This window comes from Pieris rapae, chromosome 3 (assembly GCF_905147795.1).
Source record: "Pieris rapae chromosome 3, ilPieRapa1.1, whole genome shotgun sequence".
NCBI lineage: Eukaryota > Metazoa > Arthropoda > Insecta > Lepidoptera > Pieridae > Pieris > Pieris rapae.
Window position 1 is genome coordinate 4,726,313 of NC_059511.1, and position 12,530 is coordinate 4,738,842.

The following is a 12,530-nucleotide window of genomic DNA, read 5'->3' on the forward strand; positions in this document are numbered from 1 at the left end:
CTTTTATTTTCTGGGGGGCACCGTATAAAGTAAGAGTGCATGTAACACCAGCCTAAAAAATGTCATCAGTATTTTCGCATTCATTTTTAAAGACTGTCGCAGCATTTTGCAGGTCTGGTCGCTTTTCAAAATTTTTTGCAAATACGTTTTTGCCACGTTGGAAAAGCTAAGCCAAGCTGATGTCGTGTCACACCCAGTGAATGCATGTAAGAACAGAATATGCTCTTTACACTTAGGTAATATTCTCTCTAAGCATTTGGAAGAGTACGTTTTTTGCGGTATTTTGCCTTTGGATGGTTTTTGAAAATAAATTTCTCGGTCTGTTGGTGAGAGAGCAGTCAATAAAACTAAAACATCTATATCTACTAAATCTAACACGCCTACAATTCTTTTATGAATATTGCGACAATATTCACTTTTGTCTTCACATATCAAACTTACTATATACTTTTCTTGAAATCAGTACTAGTGACGTAGCTGATTTGTTGTCTTAACGACTTGGACTTCCATCTTTCCTTCATTTCATCCGCTTCTTTTTCACAAAAGATGCACCTAGTTTTCCAATCAAAATCAATTGAAGTAGCTGTTCGAAGCTTTTTTTTAGGTGGAGAGCATGCAGATGTGGTGTTCTTTTTATTTAAATAAGAATTAATGCATCCTTTATTAATATATTTTTGTCTGCATACCGAATGCACGTAGACAAAGTCGCGAGTATTTATATACTGAGAAAGTCCATCCCCTCTTTCCGCAGATGCAGCTTTTAATGATGATATGCCTCTAGTGACTTTTATAATATCTCCTAGTTCAGAGCTTCTAGCTCTAACTAGATCCGATTTTATCACAAATGAGGCAATCATTGCTTGTACTATCAATACTGGATGGTTCACCCATTGCGACACGTGGCTGCAACAACAAATATTAGTAATATTAATACTTTACTAACTTTTATATCATAATTAATGATTTATATTATTAAATTCTACTATTATATTCTAACTTTTAACATCGATTTATTACAAAATATTCATAACTATTTTCAAAAGCATGTAATATAAATGAAAAACAAATACTTACAATTTATGCCACTATTTTCAAAGTTTTTAAAACTCAGTAATGTTCAGTAATTAACTTTTATCACACTCACTGCACAATAATATAAACATTAATTTTTAATAAACAAAAATCTGAAATAAATATTTTTCGGAACGAAAACAACAGCTACGTATTAAGTCTAGCAAGTTACAACGTGTGCTATCCAGTATCCTGTGAGGGCCCGCCATGAACAATACCGAACAGCTGCTGTTATCCCCTCTATTCTCCAACCCGACCTTCATCGGTATATCTGCAGTCCCTAAAGATCCAAGATCAAGTTTTCAAGTTTGTAATAGTTGTTCTTTTTAAAATATGACTTTTGACTAATATAAATCAATGAAAACTTCAAAAAATTAATAATTTTTAAAAAATTGAGAGCGCGAAAAAATTTTTTTTTAACATTTTTCTATATACTATTAAAAACATATTTTCAAGGTTTATATTAAGATTCATTGACTGGCCCTGGATTCCGAGGTATAAACCTTACGGCGCTCTACTATATATGTTAAATAAAAAATAAAAATTATAAATATATTATGTTCGAGTTTCTCCACATAAACTATAAGATTTATTATGTATCTATAACACTGATTGATGCAATTATTTTACAATAATTATCGGTTGTTACTATGTTCTATATGAAAAATCTTTGAAAAGCACATATTTCATAATTAGCAAAAAATCTACAAACCATTTATTCTTTTTACGCTCCGGTATCCGTAAGTCATGTATTAGAACCGTTATAAGAGACTAACCTGCCGGTATAGGCGAAGGCCTATTATTTCTTGGCGCAGGAGGCTTTGTGGGGAAACTTGGCGGCGAATGGCCGTTAGATGGCGTTGTTTCGGAAATTCCGTTCTTAATTGTTGGTGTTGGTGTTGTGGATTGTACCTAAATAAGTTATTGTTATCAGTATATTCTCTGCGTATGTTTCTGTTATCAGTATATTCTCTGCGTATGTTTCTTTATTAAACTCCTCCTACACAGCTGATTTTGATGAATTGCGTGTGTATTCGAGAATGATTTAAATTTAAAATTTGATGCTTGTTTTATTTTAAAATAGTTCTTCTTAAAAAAGAACTTAACGTTAAATTATAAAGATACATATATGTATCTGCTCAAACTGTATTTCCATATCAGGCAAAAGAATTAACTATGGTATTAACTTATATATTGAAATTATAAACCTGTACTATATTTAAAAGGCTTATTTGTTTACTTTTGTATTCCGTAACTATATTTGCACAAAAACTAAATACAAATATATTTCAGACACACGGGAGTTACATTTAGCGCTAAGTTTCGTATCTGAATCTTTTGATTGAATGAAAATTTGCTATAAACTAAATTACCTGTGGCCATTCGGTGACTGGAGTGGTGGCAGGCGATTGTTTCGCCGCCTTCGCCGCGTTTTCAATACTCTCTATTAGAGATTTTACTGATAGACGAGAATCTTGGCGGTTTATACCTGAAAAAATAGTAAAGTAATGTACATTAACAGAGAGGCTAAATAAATAAGTTAAAATGCGGAAAAGATTAAATGTTCTTTTCTTTTTCGAAAAGTACATAACTCGCATTCCAAATAGCCCAAAGACTAGAGTTCTTTCTATTTAAACATAATTTAAAAAATATAGAACGCGCAGAACAGAATTTTATTTATTCGTACGTTCGGTGACAATGTGTATACCTAAAAGATAGAAGAAAATATGACATCACAAATTTAACACACATACACAATACACATAAATTACAATAGATCAAAAGCGAAAAAAATAAACAAACAATCACAAAATAAAAAATATAACTAAAAATTAATAATAACTAAACCTAAAAGATTAAAAAAAAATGAAAAACTTAAACCTCATTAAGAGCACAATAAATAAAGTTACGGTAAATTGGCAGAATGTTTGTAAAACACATCAATATTTATATCGATATCAGTGATCAAATTGTAAGAGCGAGACAGCCTATTCACTGGACCGTTAATAGTAGCAGATAAGTTGATGGTGACTTATCGTCCCGATCAGATTATACCCACACAACCATAACAGAATATATGAATAGGATTTAATTGACATGTGTGTGTGTGTGTGTGTGAATTGCCTTCCGTTTGCATTTTCAAAAGATGATATGAAAATACCTTTAGCTCGTCGATGTGAGGCGGCAGTCGCCATAATATCCTGCAAGGATGCGCTGGATAGCAATGGTGGAGGTGTGGACACCTCTTCCGTGCGCGGGGGCAACGCTGAAAAATATTCGAAAATGCGTGTGATTAAAGTAATTAGACACCGAGTCATTTAAAAAGTTTATTAATAACTGTATTACTAATCTAAATAAGCACCGGACTAGAATTCAACAACATTTTTATAATTAATTATTTCTCAAACAGCAGTGAAAGCGGTGCGCTATTATATTCGTGTAACCTCGATTTAAATTCGAGATGGCAAGCTTTAATAAAGGACACACAAAAACAAATGAGGTCGTCCAACAACTCCTGCACCACACATAACCATCACCAAGAACAAACACACGTTTTTAAGACTTTATTGGCTGTAATATTGGTGTTAATTTTTTGCCCTGGAATTTGAAATTGCAGGACTACAGCAAAATGAGGCGTAAATACGCTTGGGGTTTTATAAGTATCCCACTTGTGAAGTAGGAAGAGCCAGTCAGCCAGAATCCCATTTCTCACTGTGTTACTAACACCAATAATAAAGCTCAGTCTTATTCCTTGTTATTAACGACGACACATCACACGGAACGATCCGAAGCCTAACTTACGTAGAGGTTTCGATGTGTCATTTAGAGACCTTATTGGGTGCGACAGCCTTTTATGTTCCAACGTCTCCCAATGGTACTTTTTGTCTCGTGGAAGAGAATTTGTATTAGTTTCTAAACTTGCTGGCTGTACCTGAAGCGAAAACTTTCGTAACGGGATCGGGCTTTTTCTTGGTTCCGGCTTTTTTTCTAAAGTCTGAATTATCTGTCCTATTCCTGAGGGTTTTTTCAAACTGTTAGCGCTCGGTGATCGGGATAAAGATATTACAGATTTAGTAATTTTGGACATTTCTTTAACAATGTCTGTTGATTTGGGATCCGGAACTTTTGAAGGATACGATTTTGGCTTTTTGGGTTTTCGTGGAACTTTTAATAATTCCTCACGCTGTATGAATTCAAATTCATCACTCGTTTTAGTTGAGATTTTATCTTCATCCGCTATGTTTTTGTTGGCAATGTAATTAACCGGTTCCCCAATTTCTTCATAGTAATTTTCAGATTCTTGTTTTTTTATATTTTTATCTTCTTTTAGGCCGATTGTTTCATAAGAGTGGGGATTGCAGATTTGAACTGTATTTATGACAAAGGGGACATTTTCCATTGGTTGATAGTATTTGTTATCTATTAACCATTGCGGTGATGTCGACAATTTAACTACTGGTATAGTGTTAGCGTTTGTTGAATCTTTTTGATTTGATTCAATCTTTTTAGAAAGGAAATCCAGAAGTTTTGGTTTTGTGTTTTTCTGGTACACACCTGTCTTTTTATTTTCTGGGTCTGGTTTGAAAGGCTCAGACGTAGATTGTATATTTTTGATGCCATTTCCGATACCGTTTTTTGTGGGAGCAATTGTACTTACGGAATTTAAAACTTTATCTGTATCATCATAGTATATTGTTGTTTTCTTTTTCTCTTTCTGTTGAATTTCTTTTCCAGAGAAAAAGCTTGACGTGAAAAATACCGGATGTATTAAGACAGGACTTAAAATTACTGACGATGTATCTTCAATTGTTTTCACTGGTATGTTTAAACTTGGCAAGTCTTTTTCATATTTAGAGTTATGTTCTATCGAAATTGGTTTAGATACATCGGTAGACACTAAATCACTGAGAGTGTTTATTTTTAAGCGATAACTGACGTTATCATTTATACTATCTTTTGACAGGTTTGGTTCTATATTAGCCTGAATTAAAGCATTCGTATTTTCCTTATCAACCTGCACGTTGTTTGGGAAGGCTTCATCTTTAAATGTTGTTATATCTTCAAATGAATTATATCGATTAGTCTTTTTGATAAAGTTTTTTCTCCTTTCGGGTCTTGGGGGACTTTCGGGATGAATTTCATTTGTAATATCTTGATTTAATAAAACTGCTCCAGGCCTTACGTTATAGATGTCCTCATTTATTTTCCCTTTATGATCAATGTCTTTTGGGGATTCGATTCGATCTAGTGCAGTTTTAAATGTCATAGTCATCTCTTCATTTACTTTTTTAAAATCGCTTTCTACTTTATCTCCTTCTATAAGATGAGAGGATTCAGAGAAAAGAGGTTGTGCTGGTATAGCTTTATTACTAGTATCTGGGTATGGGTAAGGTAGAATAGACTTTGCCCTGACAACAGTATGCTCATCTGTTTCATCTTTCGTATTACTTAGCTTGGCAATATTTTTGTGCGGTTTTAAAGTTTCTAATGACAGAGGTGGACTCTGGAGGTTATGATCATCACGAACAACATTAGCATGATTGATGAAAGGGGATATAAAAACACAATCAGAACCTTCGGAATAAAGTGACATATCACTGGCGGTCCGGTTTACACAGAATTCAATACTAGTCGATTCAGTAAGCGCGTTCTTATACTCCTCACCTGAATTGAGATTATCCATACTAAATGATTTTGGTTTACCGTTTAACATATTTGATACATTTTTACTAAAAATATTTTTAACTCTAGGTAATTTTTTAGGAGATGAGTCACTGTCTACTTCCTCCCGATCAAAAGCATTTTGTCGCACTATTTTGGCAGTGGGAAAGTCAAAAGCATTTTGACGCTTTAATCGAGTGGATCTCGGTGTCGATACTTCTGATAGTTGATCGCTGTACGAAAAGGATTCGTCGTCATTTGTTTCGTCTAAAGTAACATTTTCAATAGACATTTTGTAATTTTTATTTCCGCCATCTTCATTTATATTTGGCGTCACTTTAAAAAAAGCTTGTTCGACAATGCTCTCTTTTGACTCTGTAACACTGTGTACGCGGGAAAGATATCTAGTTCTGATGTTTTGGAAAATATCAACGGTTGAACCATTTGGTGTATCCAAAGAGTCTGAATAGTTCTTATCAGCCATCGAACTCCCCAACTGATCGTCACATTCCGACCTGTTAATACCTGTTTTAGCAATTCAAAGAATTATTAAACACAAAATTATAAACATATATACAGTAGGTACATTTCGTATGATATCATATGTTAGTTCTATGATTGCTACTACGCAAAGCTTTACATAATATTAGTGCATAACTATGCTGGTTTAGTACGTGTTTACACATACTACTGATGTCTTTTACAAAATATTTCAAAATTTCTCATCTTAAATTAAAATTAACTTTAAATTAATGATAATCAATGTAAAAAAACTTATTCAAAATCGTGCACATGCAATCAGTCATGTTCACTCAACCGAACTTTCTTGCCCAAAAAAAGGGTTCAACATTTCAAACATTCACCCAATGCCGTTGTCAATATTGCTGTCTATATTTTAAATAACTAACACGAAACTACCTTTTAGCGAATGCATCTGATCCTCTAAAAGCCGGATTCGATCGCGCGCCATTTTGTTTTCCGAGACCAGCCTTTCCAACTCCCGTTGAGCTTCAGTCTTGAAGTCGTTCGCGACTCGTACGGTCATCAACAGATCGCTTTGGAACTGTTTCCATTCTGTCTCATCTCGTTCCCTATCTCGTGTGAGTTGCGTGTTCTTTGCGCGTGCGTCTTGAAGTTGACGTTCGAGATCCGCGACTCGCGCCAACGCCTCCCCGGCTCGGGACATGAGCGCGAGTTTTTCATCTGTTGCGACTTGTACCTGGAATAGTTTCGAAGGTTAAAGAGATGAAGTTATATTCACGTTATTTTATTTAAAAATGTTTACTAAAAGCTTATTATTATACAGTATTAACGATAATTTAACTCTATCTGTGGTAATATAATTTTATAAATACATATTAGTACACCTCAATTTACATACTATATAAAACAAGTACAAATAAATAATAAAAAATATATAAATCAGTGGCACTACAACCTTCTTAGGTCTTGGCCTCAGATTTTTGAATCTGTTTCATGATCAATTTTTAAATCTAATAGGCAAGTAGGTGATCAGCCTCCAGTGCCTGACACACGTCGTCGACTTTTAGGGTCTAAGACATGTCGGTTTCCTCACGATGTTTTCCTTCACCGTTCGTGCAAATGTTAAATGCGCACATAGAAAGAAAATCCATTAGTGCACAGCCCGAGATCGAACCTACGACATCAGGTATGAGAGTCGCACGATGGAGCCAATAGGCCAACACTGCTCTCCAAATACAAATAAATAATATGATGATTTTTATGTTAAATTTAATTTCCAACTACCCTTTAATGGACGGACCATAGGTAATTGGATTTTAAATACCACCATTTCTTACGAGTTCGAATATTTTTTTTACCTGAATCTGTAGCTCCGATGTGTTCTCCTGCAAGGTCTGCAATTCACCCTGCAGAGCGGCCTTCTCTTGACGCATCTGTTCCAGCTGGAACTCCAATTCAGATATGGTCGACTTTGCATTATTACGAGATACCTGTTTACGATAATGTTTCAATTAAATGCAATTCAACTTAGTTCAAAATAAAACTACACTAGCAGAGATATTCTAGACGAAGATGGCTAATCTTTTCGCCATGACTGATTTAGTGGTCAAATCTGTGCAGAGATTTATTAAGTACAAAAAAGTCTACTAAAAGTGAGAAATGTGCTTTCTATATTTGACTAGCGACCCGCCCCGGCTTCGCACGGGTGCAATGCTGATACTAAATACACTACAGAAAATCTGTGAACTTTGTATATAAAAATGTGGGTTATCCATAAGAGATAGACATATACCATCACGGACTTTTCTGTAGACCTTTTCAATGTGTACAATACTAAGTACATTATTTTGATAAAACTCATAGGGTTCAGCCTGCGTTTGCAATGTAAGCGGAAAAAATGTAATTATTTACGACATCACATTAGAAACCTCAAAAATAACAGTACTTCTCCACTATTTAATGGATGTTATTATACATATAAACCTCCTCTCTCCTCTCCGTTGCGTAGTTTCAAAGATTTAAGCATACAAAGGGACATAGGGACAGAGAAAGCGACTTTGTTTTATACTATGTAGTGATGTCATTCCAATGGGAATGATACCAGACACAACCAAAATATCACCTGGGGCAAAGGGCCATCATACATGCACATTCAAAGCACGAAATTCACCAGGCCTACTAAGGATAAAACACGTACCAGGGCGTCATCGTGCAATTTCCTAGCATCGGAATGCGCTCTATCCAATTGGCGTTGCGCATGCGCAAGTCGTTCTGCTAGAGCGTGGGCCCGCGCAGATGCGGCTTCGGCTTCTCGCCTCGCTGCTGTCGTTGACGCTGCCTCGACTTGTGCTGCACCTTCTGCCACTCCAGCCAACTGAAATATATAATTAATATTATTTTTACTATACATGTATTAATGTTTAAAGAACTTTATTTCTCATTAGAAAACAGAAATATTTTATTTACATGAGAAACTTAATATTAATATGTATATATTATATACGAGCGAGATACACGTCGCCATTAGCCGTAACAATTTTAGTCAGCTATGTTCATTCTAACATGCATCTTTAATGCCTTTTTGAATTTGTCAAACACTCCAATATTGCGAATTTGAGATGGTAATTGGTTAAATAATTGCACACCCTCATACCTAATAGATTTCTTCAAATAATTTGTACGTGGCTTCGGCAAGATAAGCAAACTCGCTCGACGAGTATTGCGTGTCGTTGTGTATTTGATTTTTTTAAACGACAAGCAACTACAAAACAACTATTAAAGTAGTTGTTCCGTAATATAAAGAACTGTTAATAATAACATCATAAGTTTGAAGATTTTTCAACAAAACATGTTTCTGTTAATACGAGTAAAAATTATAAATTTAAATAAAATATAGTAAATACCTTAGCCTTAGCAGCATCCAGCAATTCAGTGAGGGTTGTAACCTGATGCTGTCTCGCAGCCGCTACTTCTCTAGCTGACCCAGCTTCATGCTCCCATTGGGTCTTCTCGGCTTCGGCTCGGTCAAGGCTACCTTCGAGGGCCCTTTTGAAAAGAAAAAAACAAATATTCCATATTCAAAATCGTATCTATTATAATAACTTATTAATAATAAAATAGTTTAAAAAAAGGCTGGAGAATTAACATAACTTTATTTTATTCTTCTTATATACGAAAGAAACATAATAAATTTTAATAATACTCTAACTTAATACTAACTTATGAAAACGTCTAGTCAAAGGCCTGTTTTCACTTTGATTATTGATTGTAGTATGTGAGTGTGAGTGCCGGTGATTAGTGATTAGGCGAAAACAAGTGTGGACGGCGACTGATTAGTGCAAGTTTTCTGTGTAGTAACGTGATTAGAAGCGTGTTCTTTTGACGTGACAACGTCTTATAAATTGGTTTGCCGGGTGACACTTCAAGAAACTGCGTTACGCTCCGCTCACGTTATGCGCTCACAATGAGAGCGAGTGAGAGGCACGCGTCCCTTCCACTCGGGCATGGTTAGCCCGCCTAAGAGCGAGAGAGACAGACATACAAATATAAACGAATGAATATTCACATTAAAATTATTTTACCAGTCAAAGTCGTTGTCACGTAAAACTTTCGCCCGTATACCGACTTTACAGGCAACCAATTTTTTGCGTGTTCGTTTTGCTTTAATTTGCGAGTGAACTGCGAGTAGCAACGTCTCTAGCCCCTCATTCGTGCCTGCCAAACTATATGACAAATGAATTTACTAGACAGACCCACTAAACAATAATTGAACACCACCTGCACTAATCAATGTCAATTACTAATCACTTGCACTCGCACTTATCAAAGTGAATACCTTCAAAAGTAGTTTCGGGCTTATTCAACAATATTTTATTGTATTCAATCAAATTTTATAAGGCTTTTTAAAAATAAAAATATGTACCTAATCCTGTCGGTGAGCGCTTCAATCTCTTTGACTTTATCTTCCAGAGCTGCCTTGCTCTCACTCAATTCAGCCTCCAATTGCTCCTGCTTACTTAGAAGCAATCGACGCTCCTCTTGGGATACCTTTAATACATATTTTATAAAGATTAATTATACATTATTGAAATAACATTTTCTTTTATACATGGATGTATAGAAATTAATTTCATCCGAGTGAAATGCGTTGAATAACAAATGCTCACATTCTTTTGTTATTCAACGAGTTGTCTTTAATGTAGTACATATTATCTCGTCATATTAAATTGGACTACCTTTTTGCCAATTATATTTATTATGTTACGTCAATTCAATTTCATAGTATGTTTTATATATGTAATTTTAGTTAGTGGTTGTGCTTATTGTAAACCATCGTAAAGGCAAAGTATTATATTATCAGTCTAGCATTTCTTATTGTTTCCAAACAAATTTTCTCCATATCCTTACAACTGACAATTAATTGTGTGCCATTCAGGTTAAGAATACATGGAAACGACATATGTACTCAGGACTTAGTATTTTAATGTAAAATTGTGAACCGTTCTTTGTACATAATTAAAGTTAAATTACTTTGGCGCGTAAAGGAAAAATTATGAGAATAAATTTTTACATAAAAAAAAAACCGGCTTTAATCAACATTGTAGTTTTTTCTACCGTTAGTGTCGTTTTTTTCTACACTTAACAGAATGATAGTATTTCTCTTTGCACATTTTAAAACCTTTAACCCGTTGACAAATCCGTGCGTGAAAAGTTTTTGAAAATCTATACAAAACCTAGCAAATTAATATTTGACATTGAAATTAATTAAAGTATGTCATGGTTCATATAACAATAGTACAGTGTGTATATTAGCATACATTACCTTGAGTACAGCGAACAGCTGTTGATCGGTGTCGATAGGACCGAGTGTCTCCGGTTCGATTCCCTCCCTTAAAAGTAACTCTTGAAGCGTATCGACCTGGAATTTTCATTAAATAATAATTTTAAATTTCTTGCGACACACAACAAAACGTACATGTACCTGCATTAGATAGTCTGTTTTAATGAACCTAAAGCCTAGCCAATTTCACAAAAGTAAGTATCGATAAGCACTCAATCCATTGTCGAGACGGGAATCGAATCGATCCTGATATAACTTTACTAACACATAAAATACGGATTCATAAAAATATATTTCGTAAAATGTTCCATAATTTTAACTTGGAGCGACTTATATTGCAATCGAAAATACTGCGACATTTCTCAGTAATATTATTGCTTTCTCGCTTTACCGCCTAATTGCGTCTCTTTTTCATTCTAAATGAAGTAGTGCTCGTTTCGAGTAGCTGTATTCGTTTTGTTTGTTTCTGTTAATTTTGGTTATAAGAACTAGCCATGTACATAATATGTAGACCGTGTAAAGACAAAATAATAGGCCATATACTGTTGTAGAAATATTGCCGAGAATAATATTTTTCAGCCATACATTAAAATGTTTTCCGTATTTTCGGGTTATAGTCGGCAATGTAGCCACATATTTTATATAAAGTGTAGCCCGCCCCTTTTAAGCCTGTAAAATAATTTTTAAATACAAATATTATCAAAGAATCTATAAAAAAACATACCTTAGTCCGACTATCCTCAAGCTTTTCAGTCTGTCGGCAAAGCGACTCGAGTAATACTTGTTTCTCGTCGGCCAGTCTCTCATTGTCGGAATGCGCGTCGGCCAGTTGGGATTGTAAGTCCGCCAGTTCTGCTAATGTCGCTTGAAGCTCTTCGCTTGTACTGTTAAAAATAAGTTATTGTAGACCAAAGGCTTGATAAAAAAACTAATATTATGCCAACGTTTTTACAGTTAACTTTTTTATAGAACAGGGGGTAAAAGGGCTGGATCCGGGATATGTGTTAAGTACATCCGTAGTATACGCTCGCGAGTACGGTCTTAGAAAATTTGGTACGTTCTTTTCTTGAAGAACCCTAAGTCTAATAGGTTTAGAAATACTACAGTGGCACTGCTTATTTTTTCGCTTTACAATGAGAAATTGGACTTGTATAACCTTTTTAAATTTAACCATAAACATATAGTCAGTATGCCTAGATACAAAAATGCACGAAGCATTCTTAAGACCCGTAAATCAAATTCATATACGAAAAGTTAATCGGACCGAGAATGAACTGGGAATGGCGATGTAATGATATATTTTCGATAGTTTCGATTCTTGATTCTTGCTAATAACAGTTTTTATGTATTCGTATACATAAAGGTCATCCTTGCGATACACGGCTCACATCTTCCCCTTTTTTTCCAAAATATTTTTCCTTGACAGTCCCGATATTATAAAATTATAAGTTTTAACATCTGGGATGTAGATGTG

The 12,530-nt window shown here is 34.7% G+C and overlaps 1 protein-coding gene across 10 annotated transcripts in view; it reads right to left on the reverse strand.

Moving 5' to 3' along the window:
• The window catches only part of LOC110997058 (cytospin-A), a 39,698-nt gene that overhangs the window by 5,295 nt on the left and 21,873 nt on the right, over nucleotides 1-12,530 (reverse strand). For 9 of the 10 annotated variants that reach the window (XR_006751304.1, XM_022265015.2, XM_022265014.2 and 6 more), the window contains 11 exons: nucleotides 11,781-11,940; nucleotides 11,039-11,134; nucleotides 10,139-10,263; nucleotides 9,120-9,261; nucleotides 8,414-8,590; nucleotides 7,575-7,706; nucleotides 6,652-6,952; nucleotides 3,874-6,258; nucleotides 3,233-3,337; nucleotides 2,445-2,560; nucleotides 1,848-1,983 (listed from right to left, as the gene is read on the reverse strand). Coding sequence is in view for 9 of the 10 variants with exons in the window: in XM_022265015.2 (XP_022120707.2) it covers nucleotides 1,848-1,983; nucleotides 2,445-2,560; nucleotides 3,233-3,337; nucleotides 3,874-6,258; nucleotides 6,652-6,952; nucleotides 7,575-7,706; nucleotides 8,414-8,590; nucleotides 9,120-9,261; nucleotides 10,139-10,263; nucleotides 11,039-11,134; nucleotides 11,781-11,940 (3,875 nt within the window). In the remaining variant the exon portion in view is untranslated. The remainder of the gene's footprint in view (nucleotides 1-1,847; nucleotides 1,984-2,444; nucleotides 2,561-3,232; nucleotides 3,338-3,873; nucleotides 6,259-6,651; nucleotides 6,953-7,574; nucleotides 7,707-8,413; nucleotides 8,591-9,119; nucleotides 9,262-10,138; nucleotides 10,264-11,038; nucleotides 11,135-11,780; nucleotides 11,941-12,530) is intronic. The other variant, XM_045634639.1, reaches the window with a different exon arrangement.